Here is a 22668-nt window from a genome sequence, read left to right on the forward strand (position 1 = left end):
GGGCTGCTCGGTGCTTCAGAACCACCTGCCTCTGAGCGGGGGCCTGCTTCTTTCAGTCCCGTCTGTGTCTACTGACAGGTGGATCTGGGTCCTTACATAAAGCCTGGGCTGGGGAACCTTCCCGGCTCCCTGGAGGACAGCTCCACCCGAGACCCTGATGCCTGGCTATTCAGCATTGGAGACTGCCTTCACTGCTTTGTGCATTTGTCCTTGGAACCAAGGCAGACACTCCTAAGAGAAGATCCCCCTTTATACCTGAGCCAACATCACACGGCATTGCTTCCTGAGAGCAGGTTTTTGTTACATGGGCACATCAAGCTCCTGAGATGGGCGGAGGGCGGCCCCACAGAGGAAGACAACAAAACAGCAGGTGTGCAGACCTGAAGACAAACTTCAGGACGGACAGGGCTCGCCTACCGCCAATTTCTGAGGGTCAAGCACGGCTCACACAAACGTTTGTTTCTTTGTCTTTTTTTCCTTTCTTTTATTTCCTTATATTTTCCCAGTACAGTGTATGTGTATCTGATTTAGCCTTTTATTTATATTGTCTCTCATTTTTTTTCTCTTTTCTCATATCTTCTTTTCACTGTCTTAATTTTATTTTAGTTTCTCCTTTGTTTTCTTTAGACTTTTATTTTCTTATTTTTTCCACGTCTTATGAATTTTCTCCCTTTCCTTCTTTTTTATTCGCCTGTTCTTCCGTTGTCTTTTTATTTAGAGATAAAATGCTTCCTGTGTGCCTGTTATGTGGATTAAGTGTTAATTTGATAAATAGTTATACGATTACAAATTGAAAAACTGAAGTGCTGTGGTTTTCTCTTTTCAACAACATTTTGACGACTGGAACCACTTGTTGAAGAAAAGAAGCTAGTTTTTGGTGGAGATGAAACTATTATAGACACAGTATTCTAGTTTAATATAGACAGCAAATCCCTTATTGTGTTTTAGACTCAATTTCTTCTTCTCTCAAGTGTGGTGTCTACGCTCCTCTCCTGTCCCCTCTACTCTTCTTTTCTTTTCTTTTTCAATTGGAAGTCAAGAAAGGGGCCCAGAACTATCTGGTGCTTATTTACTGAGTGCTCTGTGCTGGGTATCTTAGCTATGGTGGTAGGAAAGTGGGAAAATATTGAAGGACTTTCTTGGTACATAGGGATTTAAATCACATGTGGACCCCTACTCTATGTACGCCTAAAACAACCTGTATATCTGAAAGATAAGTTTATATAGGTATTTATTCAAATGAAAATGATCTGTTATCTCTTCAATGACCATTAAAATCAGTGATTACGATCTGGATACAATCTTTGAGTCACCAGCCCAGCATTACTACAGAATAGTCTTGTGAAATTCAGCCTCTTGATAAGATCATTACCAAGAAAAGCACCAGGGGTTTTGATTACACTTCTTGTTATATGGTTAACCATGTAAAACTTAAGAGAATAGGTGCGAACGACTATATCCTCTCTTCTATTTATTTACTCGCCTCTTTCAAAGGTCTTTTCCTTACAAAAATGTGTCATGAAGATATCAATTACAGTTGATGAGATTGTGTTAAATAACATCACCAAAACTTTTGATAGAACTTTCTGGGTAGCTCCTACCTTTGCACCCCCAAATTTGAGGACCTATGTGTAATCATTTGCTTCTTGTTTTCAGATAGTTTTGAGATCGCTGTGCCATCAAATAGCCACATCGTCTCAGAACCTGGGAAAAATGTCACGCTCACCTGTCAGCTACCACAGAAATGGCCGATACACCAGGTTATGTGGGAAAAGATCCAGCCCCATCAGATCGACCTCTTGACTAGCTGCAACTTGTCCCAAGGGAAAAGTTATACTTCAAAGTACCAAAGACAGATACTCAGTGACTGTAGTCAGGGCATGAGAAGCACCTTCATCATCATGCCCCACATCATGGCCTCTGACTCAGGACTTTACCGCTGCTTTTTCAAGGCCCATGCAGGGGACAGTGAAACCCCTGAAATGTTCGCGATGAGGTTGACTGTAACTGACGGTGAGTACGTCATGGATGTCTTCCAGGGTTAAAAATGGAAAAGGCCAACCACGGTGGATTGGTTTCTGTTGTCTTTTTTCATGACTCTATTGTTCAAAATATTTTTTAACATTGGAGCTTGGGTAAGTTGTCGGTCATTGAATGCTAGGATTTGGTTTTTCTTTATCTTGCTAATCCATCAATCACAGATTTAGCAATTATAAATCTTTCCAGTTTCTTGATCTGCCACATTCCTGAAATTAAAAAAGTAAGTGGTAAGTCTAAAAAAATACATGGTATTAACAGCCTGCGAGTTTCAGCTGGATAACTTCTATTTGTTTTCAACCACAGTGCAGCGTCGTGATGGTGGTGACTAAGTTTTATAATCCTCGTGTATCCTCAGCAATAACAATATGGTGCTGGATTGGTATTTGCTGAGTCAGTGTTGAGTTGAATGGAATTTAATAAATGTTTGATAACGTTACTCCTTTGCGAGCTCAGGGCTTTGATTCCTTCCATTGTTTTCGGCCCTCGGAGCAGAAACAGACTAGCCTTCTGGGCCTTTCAACCTTAGCAGGCTTCCCCCAAGGCCCAGCACTAATTTTGTATTAGTAATTTGTTTCCTGTGTCATAATGAAGCCCTAATCGTGTAAACTGCAGGCCCCACAGAACCCACATGAGAGTAAGAAAAAGTAACTTTTCACTTCCCGAAGTACAAGTGCAGAGAGGCCTCGAGAGAAGTGTGTGGCGGGGTCGGAGTGAGAGGGAGGTGGTCTCAGGCTCTCCAGGGTCGGCCTTGGCACATTTTCTCACAGCAGAGGAACATGTCAGAAGAAGCCATTTTTGCTGGTGACAGAAATTGTGTTAACTTTTTCCTTCCTTCCGTCCTTCCTTCCTTCCTTCCTTCCTCCCTCCCTTCCTTCCTTCTTTCCTTTCACCATTCTCTCTGTCTCTCTCTGCCATTCTTTCATGTGCTTCCAGCCAGCAATGGGCCTTGGCCTGTGTGTAGACTTCTAGAGCCAAGGTTTCTTGGGATTTGGCTGTCCCTTTACAGACTGATTATCCTGCAGACCGATGTCTATTCCTGCATTGGAAAGGAAGAACAACAGGGTTCATACCTGCAGCAGCCGTGTGTGCTAAGGAGGACATTGGCAAAGGACAGCACTTTCTCATACATAATCACCTTGGACCCCATCGAGCCTTCTATGCTTCTCTTATGGCAGCGTGGGTTGTGGGCAAGACCGAAATTGTTCCGAGAACTTGACATAAAAGAGAGGGGTAATGGAATATGTGGGGGAGAAAAATTAACAGAGTTTCTTCATTTTAAGTGTTGACTCCATTCCTTCAGATGTATATACAAAATATTTTGTACCTTAAAAACAAAAACAAAAACCTTGCATTAGAGAAATGTTTTTTAAACCTGGCCAAGGGAAAAAAAAGTCATTAGTTTTCTCTCAGAGACCAAGGCAAGGAAAATTTCTATTCAGAAAAATATCGTAAAGAACCTTTTTCAAACAAATAGAAAATAAAATCTTTTACATTATATGTTGAAAAAATAATTATAAACATCTTAAATTATAGAAAAAAATAGAGGTAACAAATTTTTAGGAGGTATAGTTATTTAACTTTTACTAATTAATAAAAATGTCTTTCATTTGTCCAGACATGACTAAATTTCTTGCACAAAACTATAATATAAGCTGTAAACGAGGGCGCCTGGGTGGCTCAGTCGTTAAGCGTCTGCCTTCGGCTCAGGTCATGATCTCAGGGTCCTGGGATCGAGCCTCACATCGGGCTCCCTGCTCAGCGGGAAGCCTGCTTCTCCCTCTCCCACTCCCCCTGCTTGTGTTCCCTCTCTCGCTGTGTCTCTCTCTGTCAAGGAAATAAATAAAATCTTTAAAAAAAAAAAAAAAAGCTGTAAACGATCTGAGGGTGACTGAATGTAATGGTCAGTATTGTTAGTGTCCATGTGTTTTAAACAGTTGCAAAATGGCTTTTTGATATTCAATTGGCAGGTTATAAGAATATCAACAGGGCTTATTAGTAAAAAGTTATAATTGATGGAAAATGCCCAGCTGTTGACTTTATGTTTTGGTTTAATTCCTTTTTAAAATAAATGTAAATAAATAAATGTAAGAATGAAAATAAAAAAGTCAGATGGAAAAGCAGAAATAGATCACTTGCATTTGCTCTGATGTGATTTGATTATTTCAAGTCTTGAGGCTGTTTGGTCAAAAATCAATGTAGGGATTAAAGCAGAGAGACAGGTAAAAGATGTGGAGCAGATTTAATTTATTTCAACTGTCAAGAGAGAGGTGATTGTGACACAAATTTTATAAACTGCTATGCATCCTTTTGTTGCCTCCCATCAACTTCTTTTATAGGACCCAAAGGAGAGATTTTCACGACTGTCATTTTCTACACACACACAGGGCTCTTTCCTGTGCTTGTGTTCATCTTCAGACAAGTACTAGGTACTCAGAGGTCACCCAGAAGATAACACAATGTCAACCAATGTCCCCTATATCCAGTTCTTGACATATTTTGAACAGAGGGAGAGAGTAGCAGAAGCGTGGGTTGAGTCTGAATTTCCTATTGACTATCTTTGCTGAGTGAAAAATGTTTGCCTCCTGTCCTTTGCACTCAGGACCTGGGAAATAGTTTGAAATAGCTCCAGATTGACTTTTTTGAATTTGAAACTTGCCTAGACCACAGGGGCAAGGAACAGGGGGAAATGTGAATATACTGACAGTGACCAAGATTATTTGGGGCCCTACATGTCATCTAGATTGTCCTTAGTCATGAGAAAAGCATCTTCATTTCCATCAAAAGAATTTGGGAAGCCTTTTAATATGAACTAAATGATGTTGAGACTACTATTGTTACAAGTGAGCTTACTGATTATAAAAAGAATGTGGATCAAAGAAATGAAATCAGCTCTCTCAGAAAGTTTCCAGAGGAGACTAGTTTTGAGCAAACTTCTGTTTGCCGCTGCCAAGCAGTATTGTTACTCATGTCCTTGTCCGATCTTCCGCCCCCGATGAGGCCACTCAGCTGAACCACCAAGTTCCAATTGATGATCAGAGCGTAGAAAAGAGACAAAGTACGAGAAGTAACACAAAACATGCATGGGGAGGGTGGAGGAGGGATGAAGAACTTGTGTGTGGGTGACTGCAAGCAAATGACTAGGTTGGTACAGAGATTTTGAATTCTGGGTTAATATAAAAGGAGGGAGGTTTAATTAGGTGATGACTTGGTGCAGTCCTGGATCTCATATAAGAGCAATGAAAGCCACCAAAATGGCAAAATGGTATTCAAGGATGTGAAAATGAAAGCATTGAGTGCAGAATCAAAGAGAGAAAATTGAGACAGAGGAATCTAATTGTAAGTCAGTTGTAACAGTCAGTGCATGAATGCTCGAACTCACATACTAGATTGTTGGGCACAAAACGGAGCCCACTGCAGACAGACAAATTTAATGGTGCCTTCCATGGGCCGGCAAATTAGAAAAAAGGTGCCCCTTCCTCCAGGTTGCTGCAGACTGCAAAGCTGGTGTGCAGGCTTGGTGGGTGGGGGGGCACAGGCTCCTTACCCACCTTGGCTGGCACAAACGTGGTCTGGATGGGGGCAGAGAGAGGTTAGTCTGATTAGAATGTCAGCTTGCACTTGCCAAGACCTTGCTAGTCACTCACACTTTCCTACTTTCTCTTTTTCCCAACCAACCTACTAGTTTTCATCACATTTACCTCCTTTCCTTTAGAGTTTCAGTCAGATCTCCTCCAACTTCATGATTTTTCCACATTAGCCCAAACTACTTCCCTGCCATTGAACTATTAAACATTTTGAATTTCTCAAACTTTTGTAACTTGGAAATGTATACCATTGAGTCACTTAATAATTGCATTTGTTTGCAGTCGTCTAGAGACTTACGTTAGAAATTACTTGAGATTAGGGATTATGGCATCTTTGCTTAGAGGTGTCAAAATATCTTTCCAGAATATTCTCATTAAGTGTTCTCAACTGATTCTTTGCATGTTAATATTTTTATCTATCCTAGTATATTTCTACATATTTTACTTGTATTCTAAAATGTGTCCATTTTATTTTCAAGTTTTCTAGCTAGACTATTTCTAGGTTTCCTTCATCAACATTTAACATTTGAGGTTTAGTGATAGCTGATCAAAGAAACCTAAACTCTGAGGAGATCAGTTGCAATGTTTGGGGAGAAAACTTTCATGAATATTGTTTACCTTTATATCTTTCAAAAAAGCCTATTTCCTTTCTTAACTTTATTTTGTTTTGCGTGTTTTATATAAATGGTGGATAATTGCAAGTCACTGGATCTGGTGGATGGGGTTTATAAATGAAAATTACAGAAGTATTCACTAGGAAATGATGGGGCCACAGCCAAGGGAATCTTCCCATATATTTCTTCTGTGAGGTATAGGGTTGACAAACAGGTAGGAGCATAGAGGAATAGGGTGCTTGCCTATACATGGCTTGATGGAGATTGACTTTGGGACTCAGTGCTCCTGAGTTGGACTAGAAGAACATGGAGGAAGAGAAATGAGCTTCATTTGTTTCTTTGGCCTTTAGTTTCCACTAAAATGCATCCAGTTTGCTCCCAGATGATTTGGGTTCCTGAACAGTGTCAGATGTAGACAAGAGAATTCTTTTTTTAAGGATCCACTCATCCGGAACCTTCTGTCCCATCCTTATGAATTTATGATAGGTCTGAATATTGTAGGCATGGGCGTTGTCCGAGCTGGTATGCACCGGAATGTCAAATACATTTATTTCCATGACATAGTGTGATGAACTTCAGCTTTTTAATATCTTCACCTACATAGAAAATAATGTTCCTGACAGTTCTTTATATAATTAGAACCACAGCACCAGAATCCAAAAGCACTAGTGTCACTGCTCACAAGATAAAATAGTCTCTACCAAAATGGATCAACTGCAATTTTCAACTCAGTTTAGTTGTTTTTAAAATTCTGGGTGATAACTGGATATTCAAATGAAACATACTGTTTCCAACATCACAAGTAAGTTGATTACTCAATCATGGCCTATTATGTCTCTGTGTCTTTATAGTTGCCTCTGCCCAAATCAGTTCTTTTAGGAGACATTGTGTTTAAAAAAAAAAAAAAAAAGGCAGCTAACTAGTTAGTTTGTTTTGTAAGCCCCACGTATTGATTTATTCATCTTTCCTAATGCACAAAATCCTGGAATGTTTGCCTGCAGTCCTTTTTGTATACATACCATATTTTGTAGATAAACAAGGTAGGGAATGGAATAATATAATTATGACAAGTTAACATCAGAGGGAAGGAAATTCTTCAAGACCTCATGTTAAGTTGTTTTGATGACACTGTTACCGAGGAGCATTGTTGGGTGTGTATTGCTACCTCATCCATGTAAAGGGAGCACAAATTATCCTTGCTTTATACCACTATAAACAATGTAAATTAGAAACCACTGAATCCTAGGGACTGCTTTTCTTTAAGAGCATCTTTATCCTCACCTGAATTTCCAACAATTTTCATGAAGTTTTCCTCACCCTAGAAACTTAAGAGTACAGCTAGGAATTCAAGTTCAGACAAATGTACTGATCTTCTTCCCCCTTAAAATCCATGTTGAGAGACGTGCCTAATGATTCTAACTACAAAACAGCCTTTTATACTCTTTGTCATGCATGGGATTTTTTTAATTTAAAGCATCTGGGAATTGTGAACAGCTTGTGGTTGTCTCTGAGAGCCTTATTAGAGACTGAACATAGATGATTGTGTGAAGTTTTCCCCAAAGGCAAGTAGAAAATTACTTAAAATTAACAAAAAAATAGTTCTTCGTATAAGATTAATGGCCTTTCATTCTTAATAGCAATTCTAGTTTTAATTATTATGATTCAAGTAGTCAGACAGCTACTACTGACTTCAACTGAAATATTTCAAACATGCACTGACCTGACAAATATTGACAAATACTAGGTGACCGAGTAGGTTTGTGGAGGACTATGTTATTTAAAAGGACAGCGAATGAAGAATAAACATAAATCTGTCATTGTAGAGACACATCTTTGAACCTCAAAGAAATTTAATGTTCTTTACACTGAAATGATTCAGAGATTTTTTTAAATTGAAGTATGGTTGACGTACAATATTATATTAGTTTCAGGTGTACAACGTAGAGATCCAACAATTATATACATTATGAAATCCTTACCACAGTAAATGTGGTACCCTCAGTCACCACACAAAGTTATTATAATATTATTGACTATCATCCCTATGCTGTACTTTTTACTGCATGACTAATTGATTTTATAATTGGAAGTTTGTACCTCTTAATCCCCTTCACCTATTTCACTCATCCCCCCGTCTACCCCATCCCTACCTTCCCCTCCGGCAACCACCAATTTGTTCTTTGAATTTAGGAGTCTGTTCTGTCAGTTGTTTGTTTGTTCTGTTTTTTAGATTCCACATATAAGTGAAATCATATGGTATTTATCTTTTTCCAATTCAGGGATTTTCAAAAGGCATGTATTCAACAGAGATATTTTTGGATATCTTTCTAAAAATAAATATATTCCAATACTCGTTGACCACTCTAAAATTTATTTCTGGAATTAATTCACTTTCAGTAGAACTCACAAGTAACTGTGAGATTCATAATTTTTTAAATGTAAGAGTAGCATTTTATTTGATTAACCCACAAGAAGAGATTCTTTCTTCCACAGATACAAGGTGGAAATGTTAATACTCTCCATTGGATTGATGGGGACTGAGAAATGGCTTTAGCTGAGGTGAATAGGGAGTGAACTGAAAAATCCTTATTATCACTATGATGGACATGGCAAATACAGAGTAGATACTGAGATGAGGAGACCATATTAACAAAAGGTGGGATGTTTTCTGTGGCTTCCTACTGAAGAAGCTCAAGGACACAGTATGTGTGCAGATGACCCCAAATGGGGACCATATAGGAGACAAACTCACAAATACAGAAAAATATAGGCTTGCAAAGTAGAATTATTGATTATTATCAATAATAATGATGATGTGAATGTGCTTTCAGTTTTCCATGCCTTATACAGAGCACTGGATAAATTCTCCACTTTTTAATTTGTGTGCGTGTGTACATTTATAAATGAAGGTACCTGTGAACATTTGGTAGGAGGAGAAATGAGCAATCTTTTTCAAAGCTTCACGGCTAGGAAGGAGAGGGGCTAGGATCCATAGCAGGGCAGGAAGGCTTCAAAGTTCTTGTTCTTAACTGTGACAGGATATTGCTCCAAGTGAAAGAAAAAAGTCAGTACTATTGTCAACAGATGCATCACAGTAAAAGTTGTCTATGGAGAGTTTCATAGACTTGTCCCCCCTTCCACCCCCCTTTAGGTACCCTAGACTTCAAACTGACCCAACATATAGAGCAAGTGTAGGCAAAGTAATGGGGGTTTGATCTCCCACAATTTTTGTCCAGCTCTGCATGCTTGGTGAGGCTTGCTCAGGTCATCACAGGTGCTGTATGGGGTTCTCCCCTGACTTGTCCCCTTTTCTGGGGCTTGTGGGTATTATGAAATTGTGTCAGGGAGGGTTTCTTTACAGCCATATAAGGGACAAGGAAAGTTAGATAACAGGTATTTGAGTCTGGAGGGAAGTGCTGGTGGCTGATGAAGTCAAGTCCACACCAGGAACAGATGAGGGGAACTTGAGGAGTAACCTCTGGACAAAGGAGAGTCCATGCTCTTGCTGGAGAGAACTGGTGATCACTCAGCTCTCCCATGGCTTCTTGGCTTTGCAAAGGTCTGTGCCAGATCTGCCCACTAGACTCTCCCCTTGTGGGGAAGCCTACTCCCTTGAGCAACTAACTGGGAATCTGCTCTAAGTTTTCAAGCACAGCCTTCTTCCAGCTTATGTTCCTCCTTCCTTTTCCTTCCTCTCAAATCCTGCTCTCACTCTAGTTCTTGTAGATACAACTGCCTTTCCTCTTGTTCTTGTAAAGACCAATGAACCCAGAACTGGAGTTATAAGCAGTATATAGTGCTTATATACCAGCAGAATCCTAGTGCCTCACCCTCCAGGACAGAGAGTGTTGAACCTCCAAAACCTCCTAAAAAAAGGAAGGTTTATTTTCAATATTAAAATACTTGAATAGTTATGTTCTCTCATATTTATGGACCTTGATATTGAACAGCCAAATACATAAAATATTTAAATAGTATGGTATGCCTCCTGTGCTTTATTGCATGGCAGAAATGTTTATCTTGATTTCAGTAGAGCATTTGAAGAATTTCCCGTTCTATCCTCATGGATACACATAATAGTGACACCATCGTGTGTAGAGTTACACTTGGGTAAACAACAGTAATAACAACAATGTGCTGGGGAATTAGAATTAGAAGCAAAATCTCCTCCTTCCCCAGAAAACTGCTCTACAAAAGAGAAAGAAAACAATTTTATTATTAAATAAACATTAAACCAGAATTCTGATATGTATTGCAGGCAATCTGCCAAGAGAGTGCAAAGACAGAAATCTCACCTTTTATGGGGCCCAGCAGATAGGACCCATTTACAAACATGTTCTCAAGGTAAACAGTAATTAGTCCTCAGATAAGAGGACTTGACAGCACCATTTGTCACACAGAATTGAACCTAAATTCACCTGGTAATTGGGATGACCATCTGTGTTAGCTAGTTGGCTCTATCTAAAGGAAAAATGAGCTGCTTACACCAGTAAGCCAGGAGGTTCTTTTGTACCTTGGAGCTTAGGCTCCTACCCTCCCACAGAATTAGGAGGTCTCTTTCTTGATGATTGCATTCCCAAGGGATGGCTTTGATTTACTACAGCAGAAGAATGCAAAGCAGATCAGCAAAGGTAAAAGGCACATGGGGCAAAGTCAGAAGGACTGACAGATTTCACAGAAAGAAAGCAGATGTTTAGCATAAGCCACATGGTTTGTATAAACAATTTGGACACAGTAAACCACCCTAACAGTTAGGGAACGGTGGAAACGCTCCAAAAATCCAGGTGCCCACACACTAGCCAATGGCCAACCTTGCATGCAGGCCTTTCTAAGGATAGCAGTCTCTGGCCCGTTCCTTTAACTTTTTGGCACACTTAATTCACTAAAAAAGTGAGCAAGATTTGTGCAGTTCTTGACATTCTGACTTATGATGCATAAAACACAGTCTCCTTTAAATAATATGTGTTCATGAAAGTTGAGGTTCATGAAAATACAAGAAATACAGCATAAGACCAAGAAATACTTGGGTGAAAAGATGAGACATCTAATATGACAGAGTCAGCCATGAAAGTTTTCTCAACAAGTGGACCAAACCAAAGATACTCGCCATCCTTATGCCTCCTATTCTGACTTAGATGCCCTGGCCATACACCAATCACTGTAGAGCAGCATGGCCCACAGAGACACCAGAAAATGGAGCTAATGCAGCCATCCTATACCAAGTACGTAAGCTTTATGGTCTATCTTAGACTATGTGTATCTCAACTGATATAACATTTTTAAGTGTTTAAGTCATTTGGGAAATATTTTCCATCAATAGAGGCAAAATTGGTATAGCAAAAATTGTACATGGGGCTGGAAACTTGCTTCTCTCATTGGTTTGCTCCAGGACAATGATGTAGATTCTCTTACATTTCTGTTTATATCCTCTTATGCTTCTGTTTCTCATGTTTATGGTTTAGATTTTCTTATGTGCTGTATGTTTCTCAGTTAAAATCGGATAATACTTTCATTTTGAGGAAGAGTAGTTATTTCTCACTCAGAAGAAAGATTAGAGGCTGATGTCATGGTTCTTTAATTCTCTGAAAATAATTTATTCCCTAGGATCTTCTTGCTATAAAACATGGGAAGGTTTCTGAAATACAAAGAGTATAAAATTGATTTGCACAAAGCAAGTTGACCTTTGAAAACTTGGAATAATATTACCATATCAGCACCCACTTGATGTATATTTCAGACATACAGGAAAGTTCAACAGACTTTGGGCTACCATTATATCCAATGGTCCTACGAAGTTACAATTACATTATCCGTGTTTATCAGGGCTACCTCTGCCTTTGCCCAGGAGGCTGTATTTAGCTGCATGAGCAAGCGTCCTACTACACACGACTAGTTCAACATGAAAAGAATACAAGTGAGTTATTTTTTAACCCAATTTGAATGCATGTATACAAAATATGAGTATACTATTAATAATTTACAGGTTACATGGTGCTTGAAATGTAAGGCACGTCTGTATGTTTTATCTAAGCCTCATAGCCACCCTTGGGGCTGATTTTATCATCATTTTGCAGTTTGTGTCTGCAAGATCAAGTGTCTCATATGAGGTCTTCCAGGGAAAAGAATTAGAAGGTAGGACTAGGCCCCAAGGTTTCCCTCCTCAATCTCCATTTTTTCAGCAAATCAATGTCTAATTGGATATTTACGTTATATAGTGATCGCAAATTAGGATCGACCTGGTAATAGTGTGTCAGCTCACGTGTATCTACCCTGTGGGAACTTACACACTGTATGTTCTGTCTACATAGAATGATATTTCTGCTTCTCTTTTTAATGAAGTAAGAAAGCAAGAATAATTTGTAACTGGTATCTACCATGACCTATCCGGGGCTGGCTAGAGGCTCAGGATCTATGAGGTTTTCCTAGCATGTCGTTTGGTCCAGATATTTAGGTTCTGAGTCACTTTGCTTCCTCACTCCCTAACCCACCTCAAACTGTAATAAAGGATAAACAACAGACTTTAATGCCTGCTCTTGCCAGCCTGGTTCTTGGGGAAGGACCTGGCATCATTTCTATCACGAGCCTTTCTAAAGGTTTATAACTCAGCCATAAATACTTGTCATTGGCAGGAACATAGCCTGGAGGGTTGCAGTCCTGGAGTAAATTATTCATTTATATATCTCACTGACATGCTTTAAATTGTTTTAACTGTATTTATCTTTTTTGATGGGAGGGAAAATAATGGCTTTATGGTTCACGACACTTTTGTCCTCCTATGAATCAAGACAGCATTGAGATGAAAAAAAAAATCAGCAAAAAAGTGGCTGCTGAGAATACACAATAATTCTTTCTTTAAGAGAGGGGCTTGAGGGCTGACATTACTCAACCTAAGATCTATTGGCAGAATTTAGGCAAAAGTGAGTGTTAGGAACTATTGATTGACTCCCTGAATCATGCACACCCTTTGCTTTTCCTTTTCGTTTTTAGTCCCGCAGGGCCCAGCGAGTTGTGTGGCTACACCAGCCTGGTTCCAGGTACTGACTGTTCATGTGAAGAGCCGTGGGGCAGGGAAAGGAGTACAAGGCAGGATTGGCTATAGGCGGGGAGGCTCTAGATTGCAACATCTCTGGAGTGTGAGTGACTCCACCTGACTCCCGTGGTTTTACCTTTATTTCTTATGGGAAAATGCTCATTCCGTGTGTGTTTTTAAATTATCCAGGGCCTTCCAAAACAATGTAAGCTCCATCAATCAAGTACTGGGTACGTATACTAAAAAATATCATCTCTGCCCCTGGTTCCTTTCACAGAACTCCTGAACCCTTGTCATTTCCCAAGTGATAGGGGCGCTAGGAGCATCTTTTGCTATAATATTTGGTCTTAGTCCCCAGTTCCTGACACAAGAGCTTTTAGAACCCTTGGAATCTCCAGAGCGATGAGGGTCTTTTTGCAAGTTAATGAGGCAGCTGGTGGCTGGAAGCACCTGGAGAGCTTCAGGATGGGGGCTGGATGCCAGAGGAATCAGCCACGTGATGGGAGGGTTGGAACTTTAAGCCCCATCTCCCTGAAAAAGGGAAGAGGGGCTGGGGTTGACTTAATCACCAGTGGTCGATGATTTAAGTAGTTGTGCCTATGTAATGGCACCTCCATAAACCCCTAAATGACAGGGTCAGAGAGCTTCTGGGTTGCTGAGCACATGGAGGTGTTGGGAGAGTGGCCCATCCCTAGAGAGCATGGAAGCTCCAACTCTACTCCCTGTCCTCATTAACTTGCCTTACTTGTCTCTTCCATTTGGCTGTTCCAGAGTTGTATCTTTTCTAATAAGCCAGTAATAGTAAGTAAAGTGCTTGTCTGAGTTCTGTGAGCTGTTATAGCAAATTATCGAACTTGAGGAGGAGATCATGGGAACCTTGGATTTATACCTGGTGAGTCCATCAGGGGTAGGGAGGCCTGGATTTGTGATTGGATTTGCAGGCAGAGGAGGGGGGCAGTGTTGTGGGACTGACCCCTTCCCCCGTGGGGCCTGTGAAACCTTGGGGGAAAGTGAGTGTGAGCAGTATTTCGAGTAGAGAAGCAGTTTTGCTCTAGCTGGTGTTTTTCCTTTAGGAACCAAATTCATTTTTACACGCCATTTCATCTGTAATGCCATAGTATGGCTTGAGATACTATGTGTTAAAAGATGAATGAATACACAGATCTGACTCCAATAGGTCAAATATTACTAGAAGAGGTTAAAAGGAGGTAACATATTTGACACTGAAGGATACATTTGAAATTTGGATTTATAATTGAACAGTGTGAAACAGATAACCAGTACATTTCAATGGTTTCTACTTAATTCTACTTAATTGAGAGTTTAATAAGGAATGCTATCTTAATTCTTAAGGATTCTGAATATACTTCTACAAAAAAAGTTCTCTACAACTTGTACTTTAAATATCACCACTAAAATTTGTCAGATTATTCTGTTTTTGTTTTTTTTTTTTTTAAAGATTTTATTTATTTGTCAGAGAGAGAGAGAGAGAGAGAAAGCACAAGCAGGGGGAGTGGCAGGCAGAGGGAGAAGCAGGCTTCCTGCTGAGCAAGGAGCCCGATGCGGGACTTGATCCCAGGACCCTGAGATCATGACCTGAGCTGAAGGCAGATGCTTAACCAACTGAGCCACCCAGGCGTCCCAGATTATTCTGTTTTAAGCCTGCAGGCCTTTACACTTTTATACTATGATTTTTTTTTTCTGATTAATAAAAGAACAATACATCCTTTAGAAAGTTTGGAAAATACCAAAAAGCCTAAAGAAAGAATTGCTTTTTTTTTTTTTTTTTTTTAAATTTTATTTATTTATTTATTTATTTATTAGAGAGTGAGCGGGAGAGAAACAGCATGAGAGGGGAGGGGGTCAGAGGGAGAAGCAGGCTCCCCGCTGAGCCGGGAGCCCGATGTGGGACTCGATCTCAGGACCCTGGGATCATGACCTGAGCCGAAGGCAGTTGCTTAACCAACTGAGCCACCCAGGCGCCCAAGAAAGAATTGCTTTTAATGCCTCTCTCTGGAGATCGTCACTTTAAAATTTTGCCATTTGTCCCCTTGCAGACTTTTTTCCCATAAGTCCTATACCTGATGGAGATATTACAGCAGGCGAAATTGTCAATGCTGGTTTTGAAGTTTTGCTTAACTTTATAGTCTATAGTCAGTAGTCTTCCATGTCATTGGAATTCCTTACATACATCATCCAAGTGTCTATAGCCAAGGTTTTCAAGGAATGGGCCTCAGATCAGCAACATAGATGTTGCATGGAAGCTGCAAATGCAGACCCACCAGGACCTTCTGGATCAGAGGTTCGGACGGGGGTGCCCCGAAATCTGTGGCTTAACAAGCCTGTAGGTGATGCTGATGCAAAGTAAGTCTGAGAACCACAGCCATACCGTCTTGCTCTTAGTCTCCTGGGGGGAAATAAGGATTTTCTTTTTGCTGTTCTAAGTGTTTTACAGAACCCTTTGTTCACATTTCTGAATATTTTTTTTTCTTTTTTAAAAAATATTTTAATTTATTTTTTGACAGAGAGAGAGACAGTGAGAGAGGGAACACAAGCAGGGGGAGTGGGAGAGGGAGAATCAGGCTCCCTCTGAGCAGGGAGCCCGATGTGGGGCTCAATCCCAGGGCCCTGGGATCATGACCTGAGCCGAAGGCAGACGCCTAACGACTGAGCCACAGGCGCCTCCTGAGTATTTCTTTAGAATAAAATAGTTAATCAAATGTGTAAGCACCTAGTGAAAGGCTGTGACACAAAGAGACTGAATTCTTTCTGGATGCAGTTGTGGCAGTTTCTACTATTCCAAAGAGAGCTTGAGATGCTCTGTCTGACCACAGTCTTCCTCTTACACAAGCTTGTTCTTTATGTACTTTTTCATAGTAAGTTATTTGTATCTTTCATTTTGTCTTCTATAGCTTCTTCTTTTCTTTTTTAGAGAGAGAGAGTGTGTGTGTGTGCGAGTGGCAGGGGGCAGAGGGAGAGGGAGAAAGAGAATCCTAAGTAGGCTCTGGCTGGGGGGCAAGGGGGTGGGGTTGGATCTCGTGACCCTGAGATCATGACCTGAGCTGAAATCAAGAGTCGGTGGCTCAACTGACTGAGCCACCCAGGCCCCCCTATAGCTTTTTCTTAATAGCAAGGATGTGTTAAAGGTTCTGTTCTTTTGTCTTGACATGTTGCTTGTGATCATTTTAACTACAGATATTTTTCAATTGACCTGGTGAATCCTATATATTTATTTATTTTTATGCCATTTCTCATTCCAGAGATTAAATAATACTTACTTATATTTTCTTCTAATGTTTACATGAAAAAATCTAGAGCTGTAGTCCACCCAGATTTTTTTTTTTTTTTTTTTTACTGTAGCAAAGGTCTAAATAGCATTTTCAAAAGTGGTTAAACAATTTTCCCAGAATACTGTCAATGAATATTTTAATCATAACTTTCATTTTCTCACCATGATTGCCTGTTTGATTTAACCTTAGCATCTGTGATATTCAAATTATTTCAGTATAACAAGTGTGGTCCTTTGATAGTCCTATGTTACAATGCAAAGTAATTTCAGGTATTTTGTTCATTTATTTTTTATAATGTACTAAGAGCTTAAAAAGCTTATTCTTATTTGATGGGGAGAAAATTTCATTGTTCCTTTTGTAGGAGTGGTTCAATGTATTTTTGTTCTGAATAAATTTAGCTTTCCCTTTCTCCATCATATTTGCACAAAAGCCATTCTTAGACTGTATGTACAAAGTCTCTAAAGTTCACACATTTTTCTACTTTTATTCATCTTATAGGTTCAACAAGTTTGAAAAATGAAAATAATATTTATTATTTGACTTAGTTTCACTTTGTACAAAAGAATGAGTGGATGTAGACTTTGAGCTCCTATCATGAAAAAAATTGCACCTAAGTAGTAGGTCAGGAAGGAAGAAGTAATCTGAGGGAAGGATCAGGGAGAATCTGATGAAAAGCATGATTTTCAGGTTGCTGTAGGATTGCAGGCTGTGTGGGAATCACAGAGCAAACATTGGGCTTTACTTTCAAGGTTAGACGGAAGTCATGCTGTTCATCAGCCACAGCCCGGCCCCTTCCTGCAGGAGCGGAGACTGGCGAGTTTGCTGCCCCAAAGAGAGGGGGCAATGGGGACAGCTCCCAGGTTCCAATTCACTCCCAGTCCTGACAAATATATATATTTATATTTAAAAATATATATATTTAAAGATTTATTTATTTATTATTATTTATTATTTATTATTTTGGAGAGAAAGAAAGAGAGAGCAGGGGTGGGGAGAGGGAAAGCGGCAGAGACAGAGGGAGAGAGAGAACCTCCAGCAGAATCTCTGCTGAGAATGGAGCCCAATGTGGGGCTCGATCTCATGACCTTGAGATCATGGCCTGAGCCGAAATCAAGAGGCCGCCACTTAGCTGACTGAGCCACCCAGGAACCTCTGGTAACAGCAAATTAATGGGGTTTCTTCTCCTGGGAAGGAGCTCTGTGGGAGGTGGTGGGTGAGGAGCCTCATGGGCAGGAGGACATTTTAAAGATAAAATGGTTCCTGACCTCATTGAGATCTCGCTTCAGAGAGGATGTTGCTCTAGTAGTTTATTGCTTATTTGAATATTACCTCATTAGAGTCTCACCACAATTCTGTGATGTAATTAGAACTGTTGTCATTGTCATCATTTGACAGATGAAGAAAGGCATGCAGAGAAGGGTAAGGAATTGGCTGGAGGTCACACAGCTAAAGAGTGACAGAGTCAGGGAGAGAATTGCAGATTCCTGGACCATTGTTCTTTCTACTTAAGCACTGAGTCAGAGTAACATATTTCTTCTGATTACTTTTTTTTTAAAAAGATTTTATTTATTTGACAGAAAGACAGCGAGAGAGGGAACACAAGCAGGGGGAGTGGGAGAGGGAGAAGCAGGCTTCCCGCCGAGCAGGGAGCCCAATGCGGGGCTCGATCCCAGGACCCTGGGACCATGACCCGAGCCATGGGCAGACACTTAAGCAACTGAGCCACCCAGGTGCCCCTCTTCTGATTACTTTTTATCATTAGCTCGGATTAAGTAAAAAATATTTCTTAAATTCTACTTTTAAAATTATACTGTTGTGTGAATGTACTTAATTTATCAGCCTTAAGAAGTAATCTTCATTTACATACTCTTTTTAATTTTTTTTTATTTTTTAAAAAATTTTTATTTATTTATTTGTCACAGAGAGAGAGAGAGAGAGCACAAGCAGGGGGAGCAGCAGAGGGAGAGAGAGAAGCAGGCTCCTCACTGAGCAAGGAGCCCGATGTGGGACTCGATCCCAGGACCCTGGGATCATGACCTGAGCCGAAGGCAGATGCTTAACGACTGAGCCACCCAGGCGTCCCTTCATTTATATACTCTTGATACTTATTATTTTTTTTTCAAAAGATTTTATGCGATTGGGAGCTCCTTAGAGTGAAGGGTTATCTGTCTCAAACATACACTCTATTCTTGTTCTTTTTAAAATTTTTAACTGAAGTATAGTTGACATACAATATTAAATGAGTTTCATGTATACAGTATGGTGATTCAACAATTATATATACATTATGAAAGGTCACTACAGTAAGTCTTGTTACCATCTGTCACTGTAGAAAGTTATTACAATATTGTTCACTATATTCCATATGCTGTCCTTTTCATCCTTGTGACTTATTTATTTTATAACTGGAAGTTTGTACCTCTTAATCCCCTTCACCTATTTATTTTTTTAGAGGTGGGGGAGGGGCAGAGGGAGAGGAGAGAGAATCTTACGCAGGCTCCATGTGACGCGGGGCTCAATCTCACGATCCTGAGATTGGGACCCGAGCCGAAATCAAGAGTTGGACGCTGAACCAACTGAGCCACCCGGACGCCCCTCCCTTCACCAATTTATTCTTATTCTTCTTAAGGGGTTAAACTCAGCTGAATCAAGGAACTAATAAAAATCTGTGAGGAGTCACAAATACTTAGAAGACTCTAAAGTAAAAATTCTTTTTCCCTTACTCTTATCCTGTTTTTTCATTGGATCGTTTTGAATTGTTACTCTATTTGATCAATGTTCCCTTTCCTCATTTTCCCACCGTTTTTTTTCTGGCTTTAGCTGAATTCCTAATTCCTATTATATATTTTTTTCCTCCTAGGTAAAACTGATAACCAGTATATTCTCTTTGTGGCTGGAGGGGCAGTTTTATTGTTGCTGTTTGTTATCCTAATTACCATCGTCGTTGTCATTTCCTATAACAGGTGAGTATTGCAGCTCATCCTGATTCTTGTTTCCCTTAAGTCATCCTGATATGAGGGGTTCTCTGTGAATAACCCAATAGTAGGCCAAGCTGCCTTAGCACTCACATACAGCATTTTGAGTATTTTTCATACAAAAGAGAGAAGTAGTTGTGGTAATATCAGAGGAGAAAGCTAGAGTAGCTCATTTAAGAATTAGTAGGAACTGCTCCCATGTTAGCAGAGCTTTCATATTATGGGCAGCCAACTGCCTGGAGCCTCTGCTGTATCTCCCTTGTCCTCTATCTTCCTCCTCCTGCAAGGAAAAGAGGGTGTTGGGCGAGGGGTGGTGTGTGTGCTTGCGTGCGTGCATGCATCCATCCGTCCGTCTGTGCGTGCATGTGTGCGTCCGTGCATGTGTGCGTGCGTGTGTGTGATGAGAAGGGAGAGGGAGGGAAGGATTCTGAGAAGGGGAAGAACAGGGTTGAGCAGTAATAATGCCTTCATGTATTCATGCATCAAATATCTATTGCAACAGTAGTGAACAAGACGTATGGAGTGCACATTCTAATAAATAAACAACATACTTTTAAATGGTTGTATAGTCTCTGAAACAAGCAATAGAGATGCTATTCCTAAAAAAATTATTGAGGAAGAGAGGTGTGTTGGAAGGGGCTACCTTAGAGAGAGTAGGTAGTCATTGACCTCTACTTAAGTTTCCTACCTTTTACTCTCTGTGGCACACTTGGGAACTTGCTGGAATATTCTGGGTTGACTCTGCCCTTTCTTGCTGTCTCATGTTCACCAACTCACTTGTCTAGGTATTTGTCATAATCTTAGCTGTAATCATATTGAATTGAAATTACTCTTTATTCTTGTGTTCCAACTAAAGTGTTCTCTTGTTAGCAGAGGGAAGGAATACATCCATCTCCTCTTCTCTTCTACCCCAGCAATATTACCAAACACACACACATACACACACACACACACGCACATACGCACACACACGTGCAAGTGCATGCGTATTAATAGGATATCAGGTAGGTTTCTCTATCTCATCTCCATATCCCAGCCTCACCTCTTTGGAGCTGGTATTACAACTCCCTGGAGGTTAGTTAATGCTCCCAATCTGCTCCCAGCTCCAGCTGTCTCCTCTCTTTCTTTCGAACACATCTGACTTTTCCGGGTTGCTCTTCTAAAAGCTAGTATCCTTCCTGTTTAACACCTTTTCTTGTCTTTCTACTGCCACCAGAATAAGGTTAAAACGCATTAACTCTGTATTAAAGGCGTCCATTGTTCTGACTTCCACCCAATTAGTGGGACCCCAACCTAATGTTCATTTATATTTTCGACTTTACTGCCCCCAATGTCAACAAATTTTGTTAAAACTGCAAGTCTCATTTTGTGAACACACCCGACTCTCTTTCCCATTTGGGTAGCTAACAAAGCCAACCCCATGTTTGGCTTTACTCCTGTGGCTCATTCAATGCATGGGACAAGTGTCCCCTTTGGGAGGTCTGTCCTGGTTCTCCCTCCCTGCAAAGAGACCTGATGTCACCATCTGTTGCGCCTTGCAGCCTGCTTTGTAGCTTCATCATTTTTGTGCTGTCCTCCCCTCTGTTCAAAATGTCAGGGATTGCATTTTATTCATTTCTTAGTGTTTGATAGCATTTAGCACTAATCTTTCCAAATAACGGATGGTCAATAAGCATTTGTCTAATTCAACTGAAACACAGAACTGTCGTTTTCCCTTTCTTCCATCACGGGCTGCCCTCAAGTCTTTCCCTGGATGGAAATTGAACAAATTAGCAAATTGAGGGAAGGAACCCAGGATGTTAGTGACACTAAGGATTTTTCTACTGCTTCACCTTGGTTGATGAAAAATGCACCGAGGGTGGCTGTGACAATAGGAGCACCCGGGAACACGGGCAACATGGTAGGAGAGAGTGAGTGACAGCACGGATCTCCGGAGGGTCACAGATGTTGGACGTGATGGATTTAGATTCATGAAAATGTATCACTTTTACATGAATAGCTAAATTGAACTGTAGAATATATTGTCCCACTTGGTTAAATGTGATAAAAAGATTAGTGGACTTGAATGTGTAATCATGGCCGAACATCACAAAGGAAGAAGCGCTTGTTCTTTCTACCTTGTCGCCCGAATCAGTTTGTGGTTGTAACTTAGAATGGAAATGTTATGAAAAATGACCCAAGGGCTGAAACAATGGTCTTCAGAACTCTGTCTTCCTGACCATTTAAAATAATCCTGCCGCTTCCGATGTGCTGACTTGGGGAGAAGCCAGAGGAGATCACAGTGTGCCTGAACGAAACCAAGTCCTTCCTTCACACCCAGTACCCCGGAGCCTGTGTGTCCAGGGACATTTCCCACACTTTCTCTGCCTCATTTTGTGTTGCTTCCAGTTAGAGATCAGAATGGTCACATTGTTAAGTGAACGTGGTTGGTGGACGTGCGCAGCCCTGGTTAGGTGTGGCGGGAGCCAAAAGACAGTGGACACATTGACGCGTGTGTCTATAGGAAGAAATTTAATGTTTAGTGTGCAAAATGTTAGACACTTATTTTTCCTTTTATTGTCAACTTTGATGTTCACAACAAATAGGCTCTTTTGCTTTGCCTGGGACTCTCCCAGTTTCAGCACTGAAAATCCTTCATTCTGGGGAAACTCCTGAGAATGAAGCAAACCAGAATGGTCGGTCAACCTAGAACAAACCACAGTGTTCACCATCTTTATTTTACGGAGGAGAGGACTGAACTTTATAGATGCAAAAAACTGGTAAATTGCTGAGCACAAGTAAAACATAGATCATCTGACTCTAAGTTTCTTGTTCTCTTTTCTTCATCATATTGAATATTCTAGGCTTATATAAACAATATATATATTTGGACCTCTTTGGGAAAGTTAATCTATATTATGATATAGCAAGCCTTGTGAGTGATGATTTGACAAAAGATTCACTGTCATAGATTTGTTTCTTCATTTGTAAAAAGAGGATAGTAATAGCATCTACATCACAGATTTCTTTTGAGGAGTAAATAATTTATATGAAAGACCTGGAAACATCAGTTTCACATAGTAAACTTAACACATCAAAAAATTAAATTAATTGTATAAGAGAGTCTTCATAAGTAAACAAATACACACAGAGTAA

The 22668-nt window shown here is 40.2% G+C and overlaps 1 protein-coding gene across 1 annotated transcript in view; it reads left to right on the plus strand.

Moving 5' to 3' along the window:
* The window catches only part of CD226 (CD226 molecule), a 61814-nt gene that overhangs the window by 36216 nt on the left and 2930 nt on the right, over positions 1-22668 (plus strand). Inside the window, exons 3-4 of the mRNA XM_032422795.1 lie at positions 1657-2013; positions 19419-19521. Coding sequence (XP_032278686.1) covers positions 1657-2013; positions 19419-19521 — 460 coding nt within the window. The remainder of the gene's footprint in view (positions 1-1656; positions 2014-19418; positions 19522-22668) is intronic.

Source organism: Phoca vitulina, unplaced genomic scaffold, assembly GCF_004348235.1.
Source record: "Phoca vitulina isolate PV1807 unplaced genomic scaffold, GSC_HSeal_1.0 scaffold27, whole genome shotgun sequence".
Classification (NCBI taxonomy): Eukaryota; Metazoa; Chordata; class Mammalia; order Carnivora; family Phocidae; genus Phoca; species Phoca vitulina.